The sequence below is a fragment of the Apodemus sylvaticus genome, chromosome 5, assembly GCF_947179515.1.
Source record: "Apodemus sylvaticus chromosome 5, mApoSyl1.1, whole genome shotgun sequence".
NCBI lineage: Eukaryota > Metazoa > Chordata > Mammalia > Rodentia > Muridae > Apodemus > Apodemus sylvaticus.
Genome location: NC_067476.1, coordinates 137,668,602 through 137,694,599, shown reverse-complemented (window position 1 = coordinate 137,694,599; position 25,998 = coordinate 137,668,602). Strand labels below are relative to the sequence as shown.

General features: G+C 40.7%; 1 protein-coding gene across 6 annotated transcripts in view; it reads right to left on the bottom strand.

Moving 5' to 3' along the window:
* Csnk2a1 (casein kinase 2 alpha 1) overlaps positions 1-25,575 on the bottom strand; it is a 38,880-nt gene extending 13,305 nt beyond the window's left edge. The window contains exons 1-6 of one of the 6 annotated variants that reach the window (XM_052183895.1): positions 25,437-25,575; positions 9,624-9,711; positions 5,682-5,886; positions 3,091-3,202; positions 1,303-1,404; positions 766-816 (exon numbers count right to left, since the gene is read on the bottom strand). In XM_052183895.1, coding sequence (XP_052039855.1) covers positions 766-816; positions 1,303-1,404; positions 3,091-3,202; positions 5,682-5,782 — 366 coding nt within the window. In that variant the 5' untranslated portion in view covers positions 5,783-5,886; positions 9,624-9,711; positions 25,437-25,575. Of the gene's footprint in view, positions 1-765; positions 817-1,302; positions 1,405-3,090; positions 3,203-5,681; positions 5,887-9,496; positions 9,560-9,623; positions 9,712-25,436 lie in introns of all 6 variants that reach the window. The other 5 variants (XM_052183897.1, XM_052183896.1, XM_052183898.1 and 2 more) reach the window with 5 other exon arrangements.
* Positions 25,576-25,998: the final 423 nt, after the last annotated feature.

The window sequence follows — 25,998 nt, the reverse complement described above, 5'->3', positions numbered from 1 at the left end:
TAAAGAAAAAAGAAATAGTTTAGCTATAAAACAATGCTAAGATGAAATCTTCCTCACCCAAATTCATTGACTATGATCCCAAGATTTGTTTTTCAAATGCTCTCTACCTCTCCATCAAAAATTCATTTTCAAGAGTCTTCACCTCTACATGTCAAACACCATAAATGTGTACTAAGGAAAGCACCTCTATTCTTCAGATATAACAGAGTAGAAAACTGTTCAAATACGTAGACTACCTGAGAATCTACAAAGATCTGAACTGTACATGTTTGTGTTGTAGCAAAACTTACATGACCTTTCCTCATTATCTTTTATGATCTATATCCTAAAGGATGGAGTACAGCTCAGTGATGGCTGAGCTGCCAGGCACCTTAAACTCTCAAGGCCTGGGTCCAGCATCCAATAGAACAAGTGTAAGAAAAGAGTAATAGCCTGAATCTCCTGAGATCTTAAGGAATATGCTATTCCTTATACCATATAACTATTACATAAATAACATCTTTCTTGTATGTGGCTGCCTGAAGTCACTAGTATGGACACCAGCAGAAACTGTATATCAATGATAAACAGTGGTAAGATATAAATGTCTTGGTTATTCTAAGAACACTCAACAAAATAAGTATAAAAATTTCCAGACATAGAAAGCAGACATTACTTTAGCATTAATAAAAACAAGCAAAAAGCAAGCTCTTTTTACACTGGTATCCCCAAAGACTCTCTATGCCATCTGAAAATCCAGTAGTTTGAAAGGGCCATGGATGATACCTTGAAGTCTGTGTTGTTTACATGTTCAAAAACCAAAGCAGGGGTTCGTGACTAAGGGAAGAAAAAGAAAACACATTAGTACTGGCCCTGGCAGCTATAGTTTTCAGTTTGTGAGTGTTGTGTAGGGAATATGACAGTCTTTGCTGAAGTACTAAGAAATCATTAACACTTAGGTTATTTTTGGGAAGGACTTTAAAGAAAAGCTCTCCAAGCAGCTAAAATCTAGAAAGGTTCAAGGTTGCCCAACCATATTATCTATTGCCCACTAGCACTTGGCTTCCGTTTGCAAACTGGGTTAACAATTTGGTTTTTAGTGTTAATCAATCTTCTAGGAGTAACAGATTTTGTACATGCATGAGTGTGTGTGCATGTGTATACTGAATCTATTCTTTCATAGCAGAGTCTACGCTGGTTAAATGTGTGACTGATTTAGAACATTCAAAGCATTAATAGTGATGACAACAGAACCAAGTCAGTTGTGCTTTGGGTTCAACACCACCAAAGCCCTGATGGGCACTGTTGCATCACTGTACTTACCACAGGGTCTTTTACAATATCAGCAAGTGTGATGATGTTGGGCCCACCTCTCAAATTCTCCAAGATCTTTATTTCACGCTTAATTTTCTTCTTTTTTACTGGCTGAAATAGTAAACAGTAAAACTGTATCAGAAAAAAAATATCTCCTAGTACATCTCACAGTTACAGTAATACAAAAAAGCTTCTATATAAGCTTCCTAAAGAAAGAAAATATGGGGGACTGGAGGGATGGCTCAGGGGTTAAGAGCACTGTCTGTTCTTTTGGAGGTCCTAAGTTCAATTCCCAACAACCACATGGTGGCTCACAACCATCTGTAATGGGATCTGATGCCCTCTTCTATTTGAATTTTGTTTTATAACAGGGTCTTCGATATAGCCTTGCCTGACTTGGAACTCACACAGATCCATCTGCCTCTTTTTTGGGGGCGAGGGGGTTTGGAGACAGGGTTTCTCTGAATAGCCCTGGCTGTCCTGGAACTCACTTTGTAGACCAGGCTGGTCTCGAACTCAGAAATCTGCCTGCCTCTGCCTCCCAAGTGCTGGGATTAAAGGTGTACACCACTATTGCCTGGCTTCCAGTATCTTTTTTTTTAAATATTTATTTATTTATTATATGTAAGTACACTGTAGCTGTCTTCAGCCGCCATTAGAGGGTGTCAGATCTCTTTACGGATGGTTGTGAGCCACCATGTGGATGCTGGGATTTGAACTCATGACCTTTGGAAGAGCAGTCGGTGCTCTTACCAACTGAGCCATCTCTCCAGCCCTGATGCCCTCTTCTGATGTGTCTGAAGAGAGCAAGGGTGGTGTACTCATATACATAAATCTTAAAAAGAAAAGAAAAAAAGTCTTTTGGGCTGGACATGGAAGGGTACAAAATCCCACCACTCATGAGGGAGAGGCAGGTGGATCTCTTGTGAGTTTGAGGTGTCTGATCTACAAGCAAGTTCAAGACATCCAGGGCTCTGTTACAAAACAAACTTTCAATAGGGCCTGAGCAACGGCTCAGCATATAAAGGCACTTGCCACCAACACCGCTCACCTGGGTCTTCTTCATTCCTTCCTGTACAGTCTTCCTATAGCTATAGCTTCTAATTCATACCAATGTTCCTGTTCTGCCTCCTGAATGTACTTTAAAGGAATGTGATGTCTTTTAAAATGGCTAATAGCTATAACTATTAATTTCGCATTTTTGTTATGCCTGTAGACTACCATTAAAAAATTCTGAGACGCTGGTGGTGGCACTGGCCTGTAATCCCAGCATTCTGGGAGGCAGAGGTGGATGGATTTCTGAGTTCGAGGCCAGCCTGGTCTATAGAATGAGTTCCAGGACAGCCAGGGCTATACAGAGAAACCCTGTCTCGAAAAAACCAAATCCAAAAGACAAAAAATGAAACAAAAAAAACCTCTGAGACAAGGAAAGTACTACAAATGCAAAGTGTTTAGTGTCTCAGGCAGTAACAGACAGAGCTGTGTCTCCAGAACAGTGTGGCTTAACAGGCAGTACATGAACAAAACAACTTAGAAAGATGCATAGTGACAGCACCATGCCACATGCCCAGACAGTTCCTCTTTCTGACAAGGCATACACTTCCAGGTTTGTCTTAGTCCCAACCATTCATATAGTTGAAGTGCAAGTGGTGATACCACGGCAGTTGCACTAATGTCATCTGCTTGCCTTTCTTATCCTTACAAAGCAGAGATAATGATTTGCTTATTGAAAACAAAAGCATAGGACGTAGCTGAGAACACAGGACATGGACATTGTAAACTTGATAAAGTACTCACCTTGAGAATTTTAACAACAACTTTTTCATTATTGGTAATGTTGATGGCTTCAAACACTTCACTGTATTTGCCCCTGCCTAATTTTCGAACAAGCTGGTAGTCATCTTGATTTCTGTGGATAAAAACAAAGTGACAATGATTTCAAAATATCAAATTTTCAGTTTTCTAAAACTGTATTTTTGCCAGACATTGTAATTCCAGCCTTGGAAGTGAACACAGGAAGATCTGCATTCAAGGTCATCCTGGTCTGTTTATAGAAAGCTTATTGACAGCCTGGGCTACAGATGATTCTGAAAAGAGAAACACACACACACACACACACACACACACACACACAAAATGGAAGGAGAGATAAAGAGACAAGTCTATTACCAGTAGATATAACACAAGAGATAGTCCAAATGTTACATTTAAAACAAAACAAGCAAGCAAGCAAGCAAAACCAGAAAATTTTGAGGCTATGGCTCAATTAGCAGAGTAAATCTTTTTTCCCCCTGGTTTTTCCAGACAGGGTTTCTCTGTAGAGCCCTGTCTGTCCTGGCATTCACTCTGTAGACAGCCTGGCCTCTGCCACCCAAGTGTTGGAATTAAAGGCATGTGCCACCACTGCCCGGCTAAATAAGTAAATCTTAAAAATAAATAAATATGGTCTGGCCCTTGCTATAGAAGACCTAAATTCAATTCTCTGGTCCCATACAATACAAAGAACCATCTCCCAAATGTTGCACATGCAGACTCCTCATCAAATAATGTGTAAAAATTTAACACAAACCCCATCAAATAAAATAGATGAAAAAACTACACTGGGAGGTAGCTCAGTTAAAATACTCTCCCATGCTGGGCGGTGGTGGTACACGCCTGTAATCCCAGCACTCTGGGAGGCAGAGGCAGGTGGATTTCTGAGTTCAAGGCCAGCCTGGTCTACAGAGTGAGTTCCAGGACAGCCAGGGCTATACAGAGAAACCCTGTCTCGAAAAAAACCTAATCTAAAAAGCCAAAAAAAAAAAAACAAAAACAAAACAAAAACAAAAACAAAAACAAAACAAAAACAACAACAACAACAACAACAACAAAAAAAACCAAAAAAAGAAACTCTCCCATGCAGGTCTTCTTGATGCATAACCCATGTATGCTGGTGTACACCTGCAGTCACAGCTCTGCAGAGTGGCCATCCTTGGCTAGACAGCAAATCTGAGGGCAGTCTGGGAGACTGGAGATATAACCCGGCAGTTGAGTTATCTATCTGCCTATGATCTTGAAGGTCCTAGGTTTAGTGCTAAGTAATGGGGTGTTTGTGTGTGTGTGTGTGTGTGTGTGTGTGTGTGTGTGTGAGAGAGAGAGAGAGAGAGAGAGAGAGAGAGAGAGGACTAATTCTATTTCTTCTTATAATACAGTATGTACGATTATCAGCTATTTATTTTTCTCAAGCAGTTAAAAAAGGAGAAAGAAAAGATAACATGAACCAGCAGAGCTATGAGTAAAGCCCTAGGTCTGAAGATAAGATACCTCACAGGGCAGTCAGGGCAGTGGTGGTACACACCTTTAATCCCAGCACTTGGGAGGCAGAGGCAGATGGATTCAGAGGCCAGCCTAGTCTACAGAATGAGTTTCAGGATAGCCAGGGCTACACAGAAAAACCCTGTGTCCAAAAAAAAAAAAAAAAAAAAAAAAAATCCTACAGCGAACACAGGTATAACTAGAGTTCAAAGTCTGTGACATTATATAATTGTTAAGATTATCAAATAGTGATAACAATGATTGGTTTGAACCATGGTTCTTGATAGTATCTCTAAGGCAAGAGTGTCTCTCCTTATATGCAGAGAAATTGCTTGCTGTTAAATTATCACAGCATACTAGAATGGAAAACATATGCTATAATAGTTCAGGGAGACAGCTAACCACTTATATATAGTATATGGGAGTTAACATTTTATTCATTTTTGAAACAAGGTTTATAAGCCCCAGTTGTCCTATAATCCAAGGTCACATGGCCTCAGCTTTTTAGATTTCTACATTTATCTGAGTTATAGTCAGTTATATGTATATAAAGTTATATTCAGTATGTATATGTGTATCAATTTTAAAATTGCTCTATTTTGTACTCAACTATCAAATGCTTTTATCACAAAAATGACAAAACTGTTCAATTAACTGTCATGTTCACAGGAAATGCAAACATTCAAATGAGCCTCTCATTTGATGGTAAACATGAAGAAACAATAGCTCTTGAGAATACAACTGATGAACTACACCATGGGTCTAGGATGGAGTCATAGAAAGGGTCCATGGAAGGGGACTAGGGTCGTGGGAAGGATAAAAGGTTTAAATCCTGTTTCTCAGCCTTTACTATCATTATGGGACAGATCCCCAAAATGCTGTATGTAAGTAAGAGTTTGGTAATTCGGAGTCTCTCACCGATCTTCAATGCTGAGGAGTCATACTTGTGATCTACCGTCATACTTGTGATCTACCGACATACTGGGCTGGCAAATGAGCAAGCTTATCTTTATCCTTGAGCTTTGGACGTGGCCAGCAAATCTACAAGGCCTATCACTTTGGGTGAGCACAGAGAAGTAAATGGGAATAATTACCCCCATTCCACCACATGTGATTCATAGTCCCAGTACTCCCGGGGTCTGTGCGTGTTAACATCTGTGTAAACTCTGGCCCTGCTTGGCACGGGTCCCGACATGTCAGACAGGTTGACAGACAAGGCTGAAGTTGATGTTTGAAGATCTGGCAATCACTGTTCAAAAGCAGAAGTTGGTAAGACTATGTTTCAGACCCTTCTTCACACTGCAGAAACAAAATGTAAAAAGACAAAAAACAAAAACAACCACTTACTTTTCAAAGTATATTGTCAAGAAAACTATTTTACTAATAACAATGTCTCAAATATACATCTGTGCTAAAAACACCCCAGCTGTGCTAGAACTGATACTGAACCTGATCAAATCTGTGAAGTAGCCTATAATCTGCATGCAATGTTGGATATTCTTTATATGAGCATGGAAGATAAAAACAGCACAGAACTGAGTAGATGCAACAGCAAAACACTGTTTATACAGAACACTGAGATAAACTTGATTTCAAACCTAACAGAAATTGGTAGTTTCTCTTTATAGGAACAAACTTAATAAAACCTGCTGACAGGGTATGGTAGGAGACACATTATAGAATCCTAGCACTTAGGAGATGGCCCTGGATGTCTAGGTCAACATTAGCTATATAGAGTTTGAGGCAAACTTGGGCACAAAACAAACAGCTCCAAAAAAAAAAAAAAAAAGCATATCTTTAGAAGAATTAGAAAATTCAAGGTTAGCCCTATTTATCAAGTTAGAGGCCAGCCTAGGCAACATGAGATTATGTCTAAAAACAAAGACCCACAAAGAAAACAAACCCCACAAAACAAAACACAAACAAGTCAACAACAAAATCTGGAGAAAATCAGTTATGGCCATGCTATCAAATCAAATACTTTCCCTGACATTTGTCTTCATCCACTGAAATGCCACATTTGTTGATCCCTGTGCTGCACTTTTAATGAAACTGTTCTGGGTCGTCCATGTGAAAAGTTCAGAGAGACATATGCAGTTTTCTAGTTCATAATGCCTAACTTCATTCAAGAGCCAGCCTGGTCTACATAGGACGTAGGCCAGTCAAGGTTACAAAGCAAGACCCTGTCTCAAAACAATAGCACCATGACACACAACCAAGACAAAACAAAGCAAAAGCCAACAATCAAAAAGAAAGCAAAAGAGACATGAACTCAACACAACATACATCCCTTAACTGTTGTGTCACAGAGAAGAAGCAATAGATAATAATACTGACAAAACTAGACAGAGGCAAATTAATGATTTATACTAATTTAAAATTACAAAATGATATATAGTCATATCAGGAAAAATTCCTGAAATAACTAGGTGTGCCCACATGTGTAAATATGTAAGAGCACACTCATAAATGAGAAAATACATAGAACAAATTATTATATTGGGTAGGGGGCTGGAAGGATGGCTCAGTCAGTAAAGCACTTTATAAGTACCTGAGTTCAATTCCCAGATCCTTGGTTAATAACAACGACAAAAAAATCCAACAGCTACTTCTGGTGGTATATGCCTATACTCCTAGCGCTGCGGAGATACAGTTAAGATACAGTCAAAAAAAATAATAAGCAGTTAGAAATATAACTGTAAGCTGGGCAGTGGTGGTGCATGCCTTTAATCCTAGTGCTTGGGAGTCAGAGACAGGGGCATTTCTGAGTTCGAGGCCAGCTTGATCTACAGAGTGAGTTCCAGGACAGCCAGAGCTACACAGAGAAACCCTGTCTCGGGAAAAAAAAAACAAAAGTAAGCTGAAGACAAGCACTTATGAATGGACAAATAAAAAAAAAAAAAAAAAAAAGAGAGAGAGAGAGAGAAATGGCTCAGTATTAACAGCACTCACTACTCTCGAAGAGAACCTGAATTTGATCCCCAACAGCCACTCCTAACCTCTGTAACTCTTGTTCCAGGGTACTCAATGCCTTTTCTGGCCTCTCCATGGACACTGCACACACACACACAGCGCAAAGACATGAATGCAGGCAAAATGCATACACATGAAGACATAACCTAGAGTTATTTAGGAAGAGTCTGCCACTGTAGACACCATTTCCTAGGCCGTGGGTCCTGAACTGTGTAAGAATAGAGGTGATATGATTAGCTGCTTTAAACTGCTGCTGCAGTGATTTCCCAAAACTATCAGCTAAAATAAACTATTTCACCCAAATTGGTCTTCTTTGGGATTTTATTTTTCTTTATGAACATCCTTTTTAGAGGCCAGACATTGGGGTACATGTCTTTAACCCAGCTCTTAGAAAACAGAGGTAGATAAATCTTTTGAGTTCTTAAACAGCCTGGTTTACAAAGCAAGTTTCAAGAAAGCCAGGGCTACACAGAGAAACCCTGTCTTGAAAATCCAACAAAACAGCACATTTAGATTTATTTATATATACTGTATATGTGTGTGTGTGTGTGTATGTGCACGTAAACACATATCACATGCATGGATGGTGTCCAATTAACCAAAGGAGGGAACTAGTTACTCTAGAAATGGAGTTGTTTGTGAGCCACCATATGGGTGGCTAGGAATTCTTAACTACTGAGCATCTCTACGGCGCCTCCTATTGGAATATTTTATCACAGCGCATCCCAAACTGGGCAACCAAACCTTTAATCACAGCACTCAGGAGGTGAAGACGAGAGGGCTAGTAGTAGTTCGATGTTTATAGCCCTCCATTGAAGGGCTTTAAGCAGGTGCAGTAAGTAGGAACAAGCCTGTAATCCCAGCACTTAGCGGGCTGAGGCAGCAAAATCACTGCAAGTTAAGGGCCAGCATGTAATAAGAGTGAGGATGATCCTATCTATAAATAAAATAAAAACAGTACCATGGTTTACTGCCACACACAGCAAATCATCTACAAAATGATATAAAAGACAATCACACAAACTTCTAATGGCTGGCCTTTTCTATAATATCAGAATAAAATGGGTTTCCTGAATTGTGGTGCTGCAATTTCAGTTAACGATTGGGATGTAGAGTTGAGAAAACAGGGATGTGGTAAATAAGACATGAAAAGCCAGGTGATATGTATGAGATAAATATCTGGATCTGCATTTCATTATACCTATGTAACTTCTACATGTATATTACACAAATCTAACAAAAGGAAACAAGGACAGACCTATTTTCTCAACTACTGGCTTGGTTTCTTCATATATTTCCACTCATGTCTAGCCCTCATGTACATATGAATCCACTCTAAAAGGTGACATTAGGTTTTGGATTACTGTTCTCCCTTGGACTTCTGCAGGAGATTGGCTCCAGGATCAATCACCAGCAAATACCAAACTTTGAAGGAACTCCAAGTCCTTACATAGAGTGACACTGGGCTAGATAGGGCGGCATAACTTATTTTTTTTTAAAGATTTATTTATTATTATATCTAAGTACACTGTAGCTGTCTTCAGACACTCCAGAAAAGGGCATCAGATCTCTTTACGGATGGTTGTGAGCCACCATGTGGTTGCTGGGATCTGAACTCAGGACCTTCGGAAGAGCAGTCAGTGCTCTTACCTGCCGAGCCATCTCTCCAGCCCCCATAACTTATAACCCTAGCAATTATGAAGGTGAAGCAGGACTAACAGGTCAAAGCTGTTACAGTCTGACATCAGACTGTTTAAAATAAAAATAAATAAATAAATAAAAACAATTTTCACGGATCAAATCTTTTATAACTTGTGTACTTTAAACTATCCCCAGATTTTATAATACAATGTTTAATGTACATAATACTCAGTTCTATGTAACTGCTACATAAAAAGCTGTTAGAATATATGGTTTAGACAGTAACAGTCTCTACCTGCTTAGTACAGATGTAACTTGTTTTTCTGAATACAGTTTTTCAATCCATGATTGGTTGAATCTGTAAAGGCAGGAGAACCCAAGGCTGATCAAGCATGAGCTAAGTTAAATGCTTAAAGACTTACCTGTGGACTGATGACAGAAGCTCACTAAAACAGTTCAAACAGAGACTGGGAGTATGCGGGATTTAGGAGGCAGAGGATGTTGTAGTACCTATGTGAGAAAAACCAACCCACCTCAATCTAGGCTAGTAGGCGCATAAATGGCTGGACACACCTCCCCCAAAATCCTCTGGCATAGAATTGCATAACAAACAACTATGGGTAGACTGAAAAGTGAGAGGTAACTCATTTCTATTTGAATATATTGTTGGTGTCACGTATGAGATAGGTAAAAATTCACAAGACAGATTTTAGATGTAAATTTTAAATGGTGTTGAGACATTCAAATGGAGATTCTGAGTCAGCAATTAGGAATCAGAAGTTGCGGGAGCAAGTTCTCTCCTTCCATCACACAGGTCCCAGACACCAAACTGAAGTCATCAGACTTAGTAGCAGGCACCTCCGCCCAATGAGCCACCTGACCAGCCCAACTCAAAACAATTCTATGAAGCAAACATTACATTTCTAATCTACCTTTTCTAAACTACAAATAACAAAACAACTTGAATAATTTCAACAGAGTAACCAAAGAATACCCACTACAAAAGAAGGTAGGATTCAATCTCAAGTTGGTTGGCTTTTGAAGTTCCAGGTTTTTATTTCTGTACTTCCAAATACATGCCTCTGCTTCCTGAGGCCAGATTTCAGATGTATACTACCATGCCCAGCTGAAATTCTCTGCTTCCTACCACATATCCCCACACTACTCAGTCTCCGAATCCTAATTTTCTTAATGGATCTTTAATTCTCAAATCAAGAAAGAACCTATCAATTTTTAAACTGGGGAGGAGGGCACACATGGGTTCTGTCAAAGAACAAACGGCAAGTGCTCTTAATCCACGCGCCATCGCTTCAGCCCCTAAGTCTTTTCTTTTTTTGCCCCACCCCCCACCCTCCAAGGTCCCTTTGTATAGCCTTGGCTGCCCTGGAAATAGCTCTGTTGACCAGGCTGGCCGCAAATTCAGATCTGCCTGTCTACCTCCTGAGAGCTGTGATTAAAAGCATGCACCCCCACACTCAGATCTTCAGGCTTCAAGTGCCTTAACGCCACTGACCTATATTCCCAGTCCATACTTTAACAACAGCTTATTTGTAAATTAAAAAGCACATGAGTATTGGCTACCTGGAAGGTCAGTATTCATAACCACTGTGTAATAAATTAAGCCTTAAGGACATCTGAATCATCCTAAATTACCACCCTCCCAATTCCTAACAATTCCATGGCACTCCAACCTGAAGCCCTCACTCAACCTGACTTTGAAGGCACACTACGAGGCATGGGGGTGCATACCTGTTAATTCCAGTACTCAGTAGGCTGAGGAAGGAGGATCACCAAGAATGAGGCCACCTGGCTATAAGACACTGCCTCAAAACAGCCAAAAGACATTGCTAAAGTCTTGAATGCCTGAAGTTTAGCCTAATACAAATCTGTGAAAAACCTGTCAAAATCTTCCTTACTAAATAAAGTCAGAACACACCAAAGTCAGTTACATGGCTGTACACTAATTCTTCAATAAAACAGAATGAAAGGAAAACGCCATTAAAACTAAGAAGCTTAGAAACGGTCCAACATGTGATAACCACAAAAGCTGGATTACATATTTTTACAAATGTAAATTTTGTTGAATTTTTTAGTGTTTAAAACAAAAGATAACAAATACCAGAACTTGGAAAAAATGAAATTAGTTTTTATACCACAAAGTTTTTTTTAAGTCCATTTAAATAGTAATGTTTATTACCCATCAAACAAAGCATGAGAGATGGGGATAGAGCTCCTGGTCAAGTACCTGCCTAGCACACATTACCTCCATTCAAGCTCCATCACTAACACACAAACATGGGATAGGGATGCAGACACTGAGAGCACCTGCCTATTGTGAGACCAGGGTTCCTTTTTCAGCAGCCAACAACTCAAACCAGAACATCCCATCCCTAGACCAAACACAGCGAATATTGTGTACTCGGGAGGCCGAGGCAGGTGGATCTCTGAGTCCAAGGCTAGCTATGTCTACAGAGCTAGTTCCAAGCCAGAGTTACAGAAACACTGTTTTGAAAAGCACTCCTGAGCTGGGCAGTGGTGGCGCACACCTTTGATCCCAGCTCTTGGGAGGGAGAGGCAGGTGATTTCTGAATTCAAGGCCATTCTGGTCTACAGAGTGAGTTCCAGGACAGGCAGAGCTACACAGAGAAACTCTGTCTCGAAAAACCAAAAGAAAAGCACTCCTGCCACATAGCAAAAAAAAAAAAAAAAAAAAAAAAAAAAAAAAAAAAATTGGCACTAGGGGTGATCCTAGGGGTTTGAATATGCTGGAACCATTCTGTAGTATTTCCTAGGTCCTCTGACTCAGAAAAGGTAGTTAAAAGTGGACCCAGAGAAAACAGGACCCAGAGAAGTAAGCAAGCAAGAAAAGCTGAAAGACCTTTGTTAATCCCTGGAAGATTAAAATCTTGCTCTGACTTAAGCCAAAGTCAAGGGTCTTATAAGGTAGGGAGCATTATGGGTGAATAAAGTTTACACATTTAGGCTTAGAGTGAAGGTGAAGACTGGGGGAAGAAATAAATATCACATTTCAACTTATTTTAAGGTAGCCCCTAGAGACCTAAAGTAAGGTCTCTCCAGTTAAAAAAGAATTGGGGGGGGGGGGGACGGGGCAGGGGGACCTGTTGCCTTGCTATCTATGTGCCTCAATGACCTACTTATTATAATCTTAGTATCTTGAAGGTGGAAGCAGGAAAATTAGAAGCTCAAGGTTGGGCTGGAGAGATATGGCTCAATGGTAGAGAAACTCCAGGTTCCATTTGCAGCATTCACATGACAACTCACAACCTTCTGTAGCTCCACTTTCAGGGAATCCAAATCCCTCTTCTGACCTTGGAGACACTGAATGCATGTGGTGCAGAGCAGAGACATACATAAAGACACACAGTCACAGAAATTAAAATAAAACAAAGATTCTTAAAGAGGACCTGGGTTCAGTTCCCAGCACCCACCTGTCAGGGTCCCAACCATCTGTTGGTTCTGAAGGGATCTGAACATCCTCTTCAGGCACTGCATGAATGTGATGCAAATAAACGCACATAGGCAAAACAAAAAGAAAATAGTCAGCCTTTTATTTTCTTTTTGAGACAGGATCACTCTCTGTGTCTCCTGGAAATCACTATATAGACCAGCCTGGCCTCAAACTCAGATCTACATACCTCTGTGCTGAGAATAAAGGTGTGGTCACCACACCTGGCTATAACTAAAACTACAACAAAACAAAATAACAAAAATCTTACCATCAATTACATAGTGAATTTGTGACTAATGAATTCCATGAGACCCTGCCTCAAATTAAGAAATAATTTAAATAAAGGAAGTAGGGAGCAAAGTGGCTCAGCAGGTAAAGGAGCTTGCTGTCAAGCCTGATAACCTGAATTTGATCTCTAGGACAAATGTGGAAGAAAACTAGTTATCCTCTAGCCTCACAAAGGTATTACACCATGCAGGTGTGCATACATGCCCATACACCTTTTAAAAAATGTAATTTGATTTTTAAGTTATTTTATTTGTATGAGTGTATTCCTGCATGTATGCCTAGAGTCCTCAGAAGTCAGATGAGGATACTGGGGCCCTGAAGTTGCAGAGGTACCCTGTGGGTGCTGGGACTTAAACCCAGGTCTACTGGATGGACAAATGCTCTTAAGTTGTTGAGCCACCTCTCCAGCCCTTTCTCCTCCTCATCATCTTTTTGAGACAGGGTCTTTCTGCACAGTCATGGAGCTTGCTATGTAGACCAGGACAGCCTTGAACTCAAAGGGCCTCCTGCCTCTGTGTGCTGGAACTGCAAGGTATTGCACCCCCCCCCACGCCTAGCCCTTTATTATTCTTAATGGTTTATTTTTTATTTTGTACAGGTATTTCCCTGCATGCATGTGCACCATATGCACCTGAATTTGACTCCCAGGACCTACTTGGTGGAAAGAAACAGCCAGTTTACAGAATTTAAGGAACTGGTATTGAATTTAGCATAAAGAACCTGTTTAAGTTCTAAATACTAAATAGACTTGGGGTTCAAATTTGTTCTTTTCTATTTAGTGTTCCTGTAATAGGAGAACCTCTGTATCTGAGAGTATGCATTTCATGCCACATCTAGTTTAATGATAGCTATGATCATTACAGATGTAAATGCCAAGTTCTACTTTTGGTATTTAGGTCTCAGACAAAATTTTCTGTCTTTAGGCTCAAGAGAATGGTGGTCAGTGGGATCAAATTTCATGCTAAGACTCATTTTGCTTCTGCTCTCTGACCAGAAGATAAAATATAGAGATAATGATTTTTCTGTTCATCAGTTAAGATTTTAGGGTAACAGAATAACTTGGTTTCTTTTCTCCCTTTTTTTTCTTAAAATAAATGATTCACTTTGTTGGTAGACAGCCTACTGCTGCTGTCATTTATTTAACATTGATACTAACAAATGCTAATGTTTTTCTTTTACCATTTCTCATGTTGGTTTTATGTTAGAGATACTTCTACATTTTCTTTTCTAGCATTAATACTTGTAGGTAGGACTAAGAGCAGAAGGCAATTTGTGTGCTATGATTGTAATCTAAAGATAAATACCCTGTGGGTTCCTCCATCAATAAACTATAGTATTGTGACCCTTGATGGTATTAGGTCTTACTTTGTAGTCCTGACTCTCTTGGAGTGGTGCCATTATGTCCATCTTTAAAGTAATTTTTTAAGGGAGTATATGGGTATCTATCATCCTAGGTCCGTATATAATTGTTCTATCACTTAGCTACATCTATGGCTATTATTAATATTATGTCCTAAAATCAGACCCTTAGTAGGACCAGAGAAAATTCATTGTTTTGAATAGGAAGTTTTCTTAGTTTAGTGTTCAGTTGAATCATTGAAATTTTAAAGTCAAAGAAAGCCAAGAACTCTCAAACTTCCAGCTGTCAGTTTTATTAATAGTTTGTTTTGTTTGAGACACCTGTAGTGTAACTAACTGAACTCAACACACACACACACACACACACACACAAACACACAAACACACACACACACAAACACACACAAACACACTAACTTTAAAAAAAGGCATCAGCAGATTGTGCCTGGTGGTATATGCATCCAATCCTAGGGCTTGGAGGCTGAGACAGGAGGCTCTCAGTCCATTCCAGGACACCTGGAAAAGATATATGAAAAGAGTCCACTCAAAATAAAAGCAGCCAAGTATGGTGGCATACGCCTTTGATCCCAGCACTCATAAGGCAGAGGCAGGTCATCCCTGAGTTTGAGGTCATCCTTGTCTATATAAAGTTCAGGACAGTCAGGAGTACAAAAACCAAACACCCATAATAAAAACAAATTCACGCCAGGAGGTGGTGGCACACACCACCTAGAACCTAGGAGGCAAAAGCAGGCAGATCTCTGGGTTCAAGGCCAGAAACAAGAAAGACAGCAATATGGAAAAAATGCTATAAAGTCTCCAGGGATACATTCCTAATACAATACAATTCCTCTGTCCTCCTAGGGCACCTACACTCACATGCACATACTCATAGACAAATACATATAATTAAAAAAACTTTTAAAAAGAAAGTGATACCTCCTTTAAAGCTACTTGTCTACAGATGAACAAACCTAGAACTTTTCCTGAGTCTCAAACAAGATGAATTCAATCTAGAGGCAAGAGAATTCTAGAGCTTGGAGAAGTTTTAAAAAGCAGATCTGTCAATCTTAGATCTGTCAACTAGACTACATATACCATACCTGGGTAATGGAGGCAACCTACACATTGGGTGTGACCTAACACATTGATTCACACCTAAGCTGGTTCAGTACCTTACCCACCTAGCAGGCCACACCTGAAACAAGATGTACAAGTCAAGTTTCTTTAAAAAATAAGAACTCTTGGCATCCATTAAAACCAAGGAGAGTAGCAACATTAGCAATGGCATGATTATTAGTGATGATTTCATTAATAATCTTTGAAAGAATCCTCTGAGGTGTAAGGCAACTCCGTTTTACAGATGAAGAAACTAAAGATTAATAAATCAATCCCATGATGCTATTACTCCAGCTGCGGGAGGTGACAAAACCAACAAGGCTTGAGAGGTTGTGAGCTTTGATCCTCAACTCTCCAAAAGTAGAGTTCTTCCTTCCACCACCACCACCCCCATAACGACCCTCCTCTACCTCCCAGCTATTTTCACTAATCCTAAATCTCATTCTCCCCTATCCAATTTCTATAGCTGTCTTGGAAATTATACCCAGGGTACATAGTAAGGTCCTCATGGAACCATCAAAAAGCTAAGCCTAGATACAGTTTATTATGACAAATGCCAGCCAACTGTGAAGTTAAGGGTAAGGGTACCTGGAGGACCTTAGTATAGTACCTGCCACAAAGTACAGCAAACCTTTAGGGCTTACTGAATGAGTATCTTTACTTAGTCCAAATGGCATGGCTCTTTTGATTAAAAAAAAAAAAAAAAAAGACAAAATTACTCCCTCTCCATTTTAGAGGGAATATTTTTTCTTGAGACAGATACACTATGTAACCTAGTTGGCTTCTACCTCAGGAAGCCTAAGCTTCCTCAGTGCTGTAATCACAGGCACAGACCACCATAGATTATCTTCTGCTCATGGAAGCCAAAAGAAGGTATCAGATGCCCTCAAACTGGTGTTACACATAGTTGTGAGCCACTATGTGTGCTGGGAAGTGAACTCAGGTCCTCTAGAAAAGTAGCCATTGTTTTTAACTGCTGATCCATCTCTCCAGCCCCACCTATCCTCCCTGCACCTGGAGACAAGGCCTTGACTGTTCTGGAACTCAGATCAACCTGCCAGACTCCTGAGTGCTCAGATTAAAGGCATAGATCACCACCACCGCCTAGCTCCTACCCATTCATTTTGAACAGGATGATTTTCTGAAGATTTACAGAACATTAGTGAGACAGCTAAATTGAGAAATGCCCATTAGAGCATTAGTCATCACTACTAAAATTCCAAGTGCTTACTTTTATAAACAGATTAAAATGTTTCAGCTAATAAAAAACTCAAGACCCAGGGTTAAAAGAACAAAGGGTATTTGAGATCTGACACATACAAATTATAAAAGATTCCTCTAACCATGATACTTAATCCTAAAATTTTAAGATAACACTATTTTTCTTTAACACTATTTTTCATGTAAGAAAACATCATCAGGCTTGAGAGATGGCTCAGCAGTTAATAGCACTGACTACTCTTTCCAGAGGCCCTGAGTTCAATTCCCAGCAACCACATGGTGGGTCACAACCCTCTGTAATGGGATCTGATGCCGGTCCTCTTCTGGTGTGTAGGAAGATAGCAACAGTGTACTCATATACATAAAATAAATAAATGCTTAAAAAAAAAAAAAGAAAACATCAAAAATGTATAAAAAGAGCTTACCCACCATAGCAACTTTTTAAGTAGGTTTTGTTTTTTAATTTAAGGATAAAAAACAGAGAATTTGCAGAAACCAATAGAACACCACTCCTGGCTTTATCTTGCAATTCTGTGATCATTACCTTAAATGCTTTTAAAGAATCAATCCTTTATTTCTGTAACATGTCAAAAACTGCTGAATTTTATCTGGAACAAAATATTTAAATATTTGCTAGGAATTAACAGTTTTTTATATTGGGGAGGGGGGAGAATCCCAACTGTTTATAAGCAGACTAAAATGTTTCAGCTAATAAAAACTCAGAAAATCTCCTAAGACACAGTATTAAAAGAGTAGATAAAATGGGGGCATTTGAGAAGTGACATAAATAAGGTTCAGGCCTATCATTCCAGCACTTGGGAGGTTAAGGAATAAAGTGCAGAAAGAAGCTCAAGGTTATCCTAAGCTACACAGTGAATTTGAGACTAGCTAGCCTCGGCTACAAGAGAAATGCCAAACAACCAAACAGCCAACCAACCAACCAACCAAACAAACAAAAAACAAGCGGAAAGAAAGAGCATGGTGCCACCCACAAACCTTTAATTCCAGCACCCAGGAGACAGGTCTCAGTTCAAGATCAGGCCAGTCAGTTACATAGTGAGATTTTGTCTCAAAAAAACACAGTAACAGTCTATAATCCAAGCAGCTTCCACTTTTCCTTCCTAAAAAGATCTGCTTGCTCAAACAGCTAGCTAGGAAGCAAGGAATGGGGCTCAGCTATTAGATTGTTAGCATGAAGTCCTGTGTTTGATCCCCAGTAGCATATAAGCCAGGTGTAGTGAACAACTAATTTCAGCACATTCAAGGCCAGCTTGGGCTACAAGAGACCCTATCACAAAAACAAACAAACAAAGGAATGAATGAATGAGTTAGTAAACAATAAGAAAAAAAGAACAAACTAACTAGGCCAGATTTGGTGGTTTGAATTCCTGAATTCCTGCACTCAAAGACAGCAGCAGGACTGCCAGGAGTGTGAGGTCAGCTTGGTTTACATAGTGAAACCATAACAAACAAACAAACCCAAAGGAAAACTAAACAAAAAGATTCAAGTAAAACTAGTTGGCCTACATTTCTCTCTAGTCCTGCTTACCACCCCCCCTCAGTGGGTGTGTGTGTGTCCCGTCCCTATGAGGTAACAGCTAAAGGGCATGCCACTTTGATCCTCCATCTTAGGAACAAAAAACAAAAACAAAAACAAAACAAAAAACTTAGGCTTAAGCAGTCAGCACTATTCTTGTGCAAGATGCATGGCCCTGGTCACCCAGTGAATTGTGACAGACCAAGGAAATCCAACTGGCAATTTTTTTTCTTGAAGACAGGGTCTCTCTACATAGCTCTAGCTCTCCTGGAACTTACTGTGTAGACCAAGCTGGCCCTGAACTCTCATAGATCTACCTACCTCTGCATGCCAAGTACTAAGGTTAAGTCTGTGTGCAATCATGTAATTTTATATCAAAATGTACTTTTATAATTATGTAATTATATAATATATAATATTAATATATTAATATGTATTATATTATATTAGGTATAACAAGCATTTTAATTACTTGAAAATCCTAAGCCCTTAGCATATTCAATGACAATTCACATCAGATGTAAGTTTCTGCAACCACACAGACTGTCAAGTTATATAAACGTGATATACATATTATAAAACAGTTAACATGTTCTTCTAAGCTAGGTATCACATTAAACTGTGTTTACATAGTCTCTCAACTAATCCTCACAATGAAGAAGCAGGCAGAACTATATATAGTCACAGGTATTTTATGGTGCTCAGAGAATACAGTTCCAAAGCCGTGACTCAGACTGCCTCTACAAGGATTCTTTGTCCAACTCTTGGATAATTCTTACTGTAAAGTCTAAAAACCAAACTTCAGCAGTCCTTCATATCTTGAAATGTTATTTTCTCAGTTGCATCTCAATGATTTCAACTTGAGCACACCATTATAAGAACAAGCCAAGCAGAGCATAGTGGATTACACATGTAACACCAGCACCTGGAAGGCTGAGGCAGAGGAGCCACTGTGAGTTTCAGGAAAATCTGGGCTAAAGAATAAGACCTCCCCCCCCCACACACACACACACACCTTAAGCAATAAACTACATTTTGTAATTATGATTGCTAAATCTAACCTCAAAGAGAAAATAATAGTTACAACTTTGAGCTCATTAATTCACTAAAATGTGCGTTCCATTTCCATCTCTTCTAATATACAAGGTTAAATTTTTACAGACATGAGTAACTATCAACTTATAATGATCCTACCAAAGTGATTCAGCACTAGAACCAGCATTTTAGCAGGTTATCTAGCCCCTTCTTCATATTGCATATAAGTTCAGGAGAAGAATATTTAAGCACTTGAGAGATGACTGAGCTGATAAGAACATCCCGGTTAAGAGGACTCCAGTTCAATTATCAGTACAAACATGGTAGCTTACTACCACCTAGAATTCTCTCCAGTTCTAGTACAACCAACACTCCCTCTGGTCCCATGGACACTAGACACACATGTGCAGGTAAAACACAATTTAAACATCAAGCACAAGGCATAAATTCCACTCCATACTATTATTCTATGAATAATCTTTGCTGCCTTTTTTCTCTAGAAACCAACCACCCCAACTTTATGAAATAAAGCTAGCAAAAACCACTGTAAAGTTTTGATTGTTGTTGTAACAAATTACCACAACAAATTGTAAGTCAGAAGTAGAGTAAGCTTAATTAACTGGATCTTGTTGAGAGTCCAACTAGGCCAAACCCAAAGTATCATCAGCCAGATGTTTTTTCTGCTGGCAGCTCTGAGGAATCTGCTTCCTGCTCATTCAGGTTGTTGGTTTAATTTCCTATGGTAGTACAACTGGAGGACTGGCTCCTTTGATGGCTGTCAGCTGCAACTTCCTTTGCTACACAAGGCTGCTGTATACACAATTTCCATGTTGCCAGATCCCAGAGTGGCAGGATGGAGTTCTTAAATTCTTAGCTCAAAAATTAATTAATAAATTAATTTAAACAACCAACCAACCAAAAAGCCAGTATCACTATGTAGCCCTGGCTGGCTGGAACTCATTTACATAGGCTAGGCTGGCCTCAAATTCAGAGATGCCCTTGTTTCTGCTTTCAGAATGCTGGCACGAAGGGTGTGGACTACAACATCCAGCAGGGTCATTGCTTTTTAAAGACCCATAGATTAGACTAAAACTCCAAGGGAAAAAAACAAGACAGAATAATCTTGAGTGCCCTATCAGTGGTTCTCAATATGTAGGCCATGGCATTTTGGTGATTGAATCACCCTTTCACAGGGGTTGCATATCAGATACTTACATTATAATTCATAACAGTAGCAAAATTACAGTTATGAAGTAGCAACAATAACAATTTTATGGTTGGGGTCACAACACACAAGGAACTATATTAAAGGATCACAGCATTATGAAGGTTTAAACTGCCACATTACGTAGTCCCTTCTGCCATATAACAATATTCTAGAGATTAGGGATCCAACATTTTAGTGGGGTCATTTTGTCTCCAAAGATTTACATTGTGCCATTCACAAAACACATTTATCCTATACCAAGTCCCCAACATCCTAAACTACTACAGCATCAACTTAAAGTCCAAAAGTCTCATCTAATACTTCCAGATTTAGACAGACGGTGGTGGCGCACGCCTGTAATCCCAGCACTTGGGAGGCAGAGGCAGGAAGATTTCTGAGTTCCAGGCCAGCCTGGTCTACAGAGTGAGTTCTAGGACAGCCAGGGCTACACAGAGAAACCCCGGGTCTCAAAAAACAAAAAAACAAAAACAAAAAAAAAAAACAAAAAAACAAAAACAAATAGTTCCAGATTTAAAAGAAAAGCCCGTATCTCAGCCAGGAGTGGTGGTATACAACTGTAATCCAAGCCTTTAGCAGGCAGTGACAGTAAGATGAATGAGCCAGCCTGGTCTAGTGAATTTCTAGCTAGCAAGAGATACACAGCAAAACCCTACCTGAAAACAAAAACCAACAACAAAATCTCTTCACTTAATTTAGGTATAAAATTTTCTGGGCCACAGAATATTAACTAAAATATCTGAAACATAAATGTAAGAAACATACCCAAAGTGACTTCATTCCATTTCCCAAAGAAAATCCTCTGCTGCTTTGAGTTCCAATCCTCTAGGCTCTTGGTTCCACTTGAGGTGCATGGGCACACAAACACCTTGCTTTATGAAAAGCAGCACTATTTCACAGAGTTCAATAATCCTTTTTAACTTTTCCTACTTCTTTCAGTGGACACTAGCATTGTTCCTGTAGGCATAAAATTATCAAGAATATAATGGGGGCAGGAGAGATGGCTCAGTGGTTAAGAGTACCTTCTGCTCTTCTAGAGGTCCTGAGTTCAATTCCCAGCAACCACATGATGGCTCACAACCATTTGTAATGAGATCTGATGCCCTCTTCTGATGTGTCTGGAGTGTACTCACATACCTAAAGTAAATAAATCTTAAAAAACAAAACAAAAAACTTAAAAACAAAACAAAAGCTGGGCAGTGGTGGCGCACGCCTGTAATCCCAGCACTCGGGAGGCAGAGGGAGGCAGGCAGATTTCTGAGTTAGAGGCCAGCCTGGTCTACAAAGTAAGTGCCAGGACAGCCAGGGCTATACAGAGAAACCCTGTCTCAAAAAAAACAAAAAATCCAAAAAACAAATGCACAAAACACAAATAAACCCCTAGTTTATTTGCAAATAAACTTGCAAACTGCCTTCCATAAATACACAAAATAAAACTTCAGCTAAGCCTGCTGGCCAGTCATCTTGTCAGTTTTTAGTAATGTATCTCAACCTTCACTAGCAAAGTCATTAGCATCCACATTCCTACTAACAATCTGTTAGTAGGTCTTTTCTATCATACTACTCAAAAATCTCCCAACCTCCTCCCACTGCCACTTCTATGTTTAGGTAACACAACACCCTACTCCTGGTACCAAAACCTATTCTGGTGTTCTGCTACCATATCACTAACAATGTAGTGGTTTATGTTATCACAAATTTATGATTTCTGTAAGTTGTAAAATTGGGTAAGCTTGGCCAAGTTTGGATCTCAAGGTCAAATACCAAGTTGTTTGCAATGCTGTTTAGCTTGCTAAAAACTACAGAAAAGTCCACAGAAAGTATTAATGAGGTCTGGAGAGATGGCTCAGTGGTTAAGAGCACTGGATGTTCTTCCAAAGGTCCTGAGTTCAAATCCCAGAAACCACATAGTGGCTCACAACCATCTGTAATGATATAGGATACCCTCTTCTAGTGTGTCTGAAAACAGCTACAGTGTACTTACATATAATAAAAAAAAGAAAGTATTAATGATAGAAAAAGTTCATTCAGATGTTGGTATTCAGTTCCTTATGGCTATAGTACTGAAGTCTCCATATCTTTTCTTTCAGATAGTTGAGACTGCCCACATTTCATCTCTTACTCTCTTTTCAGCCTTCTCTAAAAGCACCTAATGGAGTCCCTCTTGTGCATTAAATTCTCCTGATTTCCCTCATCTACCCATCTCTGGTTCCAGCTGGTTTTAAGTGCTCTGATCAACCTGTGATTAAGCCAGGATCCAGGTTAATTTCCTACTTTCCCCAAGATTTTTTGGGTTGGAGATATGGCTCAGTGTGTAAGAGCAAGTCTGCTCTTCCACAGGACCTGAGTTCCATTCCTCAACAAACCAGGCAACTTATACCTGCCTGTGACTCCAGCTGCATGAGACTCAATACCTTTCTCTGGCTATTATGGGCACCCACATACATATAATTTAAAATAAAATCTTTAAAAAGAGTCTTAACATTAATTATATCTTCAAAGTCATTTTCTACTATGTAATGGTATTTTTATAGATTGTGTATGGACACTCACGCAAGTTGGGTATCATCTTCCTGTGTGTTATAAGCCTCACCTTAAGACCTTAAATCTTTAAATCCAATTTCTAAGAAAGCCTTCCCTTCCTTTAAATGACTATATGATGTAAAAACATGATCGGGGGCTGGATCAGGCAAGCATAAAGTACCTAAGTTCAATCTTCAGCATCCACATAAAAAGCCAAGGGGGAAAATCCCAACATAGGTGGAAAGCAGGAACAAGAAGGTTCCAGGGGCGCTGGCTGCCTAGCCAGTCTAGCTAACTGCAGTTTCAGAAATAGTGAGATACTGTCAATCAAAATAAGGTAGCGGGGCTGAAGAGAGCCTGGCAGCTTACAGTGGGTACTGTTCTTGCAGAGGATGAAAGTTCCGGCTCACACCACCGGAGTTGGGCAAGTCACAAATGCCTGTGTTCCCAGATCCAAATCGTCCTACCCTCTTCTTGCCTCCCGGGTCACCAGCACTCATGTGCACATACCCCCCCCCCACACACACACAGATATATAAACTTAAAAAGATAGAGCTGAGGACACCTGACATCCACCTCTGGCTCTCATGTTCACCCGCTGACAAAAGTACATGCACACATGAATGCATATACACACATGAAATGTTATGTTCAGGGATAAAGCCAGTACCAAGAAGCTGGGTATGGTGGATCACACCTGTAATTCCAATACTTCTGAAGGCTGAGGCAGGTAGACTCAAAGACCATCCTGGACTACAGGAGTCCTTGCCTCAAAAACAAAAGCAAGTATATATAGCAAGGAGGAGCAAAAGAATCAATGTTGCCACTTGGTTCATGCCACCTAGTTACCCAATTTCCATGTAACCCAGAAACTGGTCCACCATCCCTCTCAAGTATCTGTTTTTCTGTTGTTTTGCCATAAAAGCCACAATAAAGTAGGTATGGTTGCTTAGTTTGTTGCAACGAAAAGTTACTAAAGAGTAACCTAACTTTGCAACTATTAATAAAACTAATCTAAGTAAATATCCAACCCTTTCCTTCTTCAAGTTACACATCCTCCTCCAATAACAAACTTAAGCCAAATATTTCAAAGTCAGGGAAGGACAAACTTGCCCTGGTAGGACTGCAGATGAACTTTTCAAGATGACATATAGGAGAGGTAGTATATGTCCTAGACTTTCAGCCTCAGGTATACTATGCAAGTAAAACCAGCTGATTTGTAGTAACTAGAAAGACGATGGCCAAAGTGATTCTTAACAATAAACTTTACCTAGATGGGAAAAATTCCAAAGTATCAATTAGCCACTTTAGTAGCAAATCAGCTCTACCCAAGCACTTACTGTCTGCTACATACTCCAGTAAACACTTGATACAAACTATACACTCCATAACAAACTTACAAACTAGGGAATACTTCCATTTTACAAAGCCTACAGGGTTTAGGTCAGACAGCTAAGTTCTGATATTTGAGAACCTAGAACACCTAGCTCATTGCCTCTGGCCTATACTACCAGTCATTCGACAAAATAAGGTCTTCAACTCTCGGGGGTGGGGTGGGTAATCTTCCCTTCCTACTTTGGTCTTCATTTCTTCTCCTTTATGCCCCTTCCAAAAGAGAAGTTACAAGAGAGTCAATTCTACCCCAAAGAGCCTGTCACCTTTTCACAATACTTTCTTCCCCCACAACAGCAAAATCAAGATAGCAATTCTCCCAACTCTTGACTTTGCTTCCCAATACAAACTTCACAAGTTTTGCATCGCCGACCTAATATAGATCTGTTCCAACACTGCAAAAATCAAAGAAACAAATCCGAAAGTCCTCTTCTCTCAAAAGGTCACTAACATATACACTCTCTCTCAGCCAACCTTTTCTTTCTACATACCTCTCCTCCTGCACCCAGGTTCCCAAGGAGTCCTCAAGCCCAACTCCACCCGTTCGGCCCCAATTCGTGTTTCCCTCACCCTTCCACTCCAACAACCCCGCCCCGGCCCCCTCCACCTAGCACCGGGTCTGCAGGTAGCAAGTTCAGCCCCGCCCAGAGGAACCACACGAAGGCCCATCAAGGGGCTGCCCCGCGCAGCGGGAGGCCCTACTCCGTCGGTGCGCTTCCCCAGCGAAGCGTCCGCGCGCGGCCCCCAGCTCCCTTCCCCCTTCCGCCACCCCACCTCCAAGTTGTCCCTTAGTCTCCGCCCAGTCCAGCCTCCCTCCTGCAAGAACCTGGAGTCTGACAGCAAGCTCCCACCCTCACACCAGCCAGTTCCTCTGCCTCGCTCTGCGCCTTCTCGGGCGGCCGGGATGGACTGCAGGGGCCTCGGCTGCTGTGCGCGGCGAGGGGGTAGGGAAAGGCGACAGGCCGCTCGGAAGACGGCTGAGAGCGTGCGGGGCGACCGCGCCCTGCTGCCTTGGCCTGGGCTCACCCGCGCGCCCCGATGACCTCGGCTCGTGGTTCCCACGGTACCTGCGGTGGAAGCGGCAGCGGCGCTAGCCGCGCTCCCCTATCCTCACACAGACAATATGGCGGCGGCGGAGGAGGAGACACACGGCTCGGCCGCCAGCCGCAGGGACCAGAGCGAGGCTGCAGCCTCCGCAGCCGGAAGCGGAAGCCCCCCCAGCCAGAGGCGGGGCGGAGCCGGAAAAGACGGAGGCGCCCCGCCCTCGGAGGCTCTGACTTGGCGCGGCGGCGCCGGCTTGTTCTATATCATCTGGGAGCGTTCGGTTATAGACTTGGAAACTGAATGGAATGCTCATCGTAAGGTTTAATAGAATTCTAACAGAGAAGTGCATTTAAGTCAGAACCTGTAATAGGTGACTAGACAAAACATAAGCGTCCCATCAAGCATACAAACGATGGTTTGACACTGCCGAAGATGGCGTGTTTCCTGCACTACGCCTAGCGAGAGAGCGACCGGACAGCAAGTCCCGAAACCTGCGCGACCTTTCGCGCGAAGCATCCTGGGAGCTGAAGTCTCTCTTGCCCGGATCCCTAGTCTAGGTTTAGGTTTCCAGCAGCACTTTTTTTC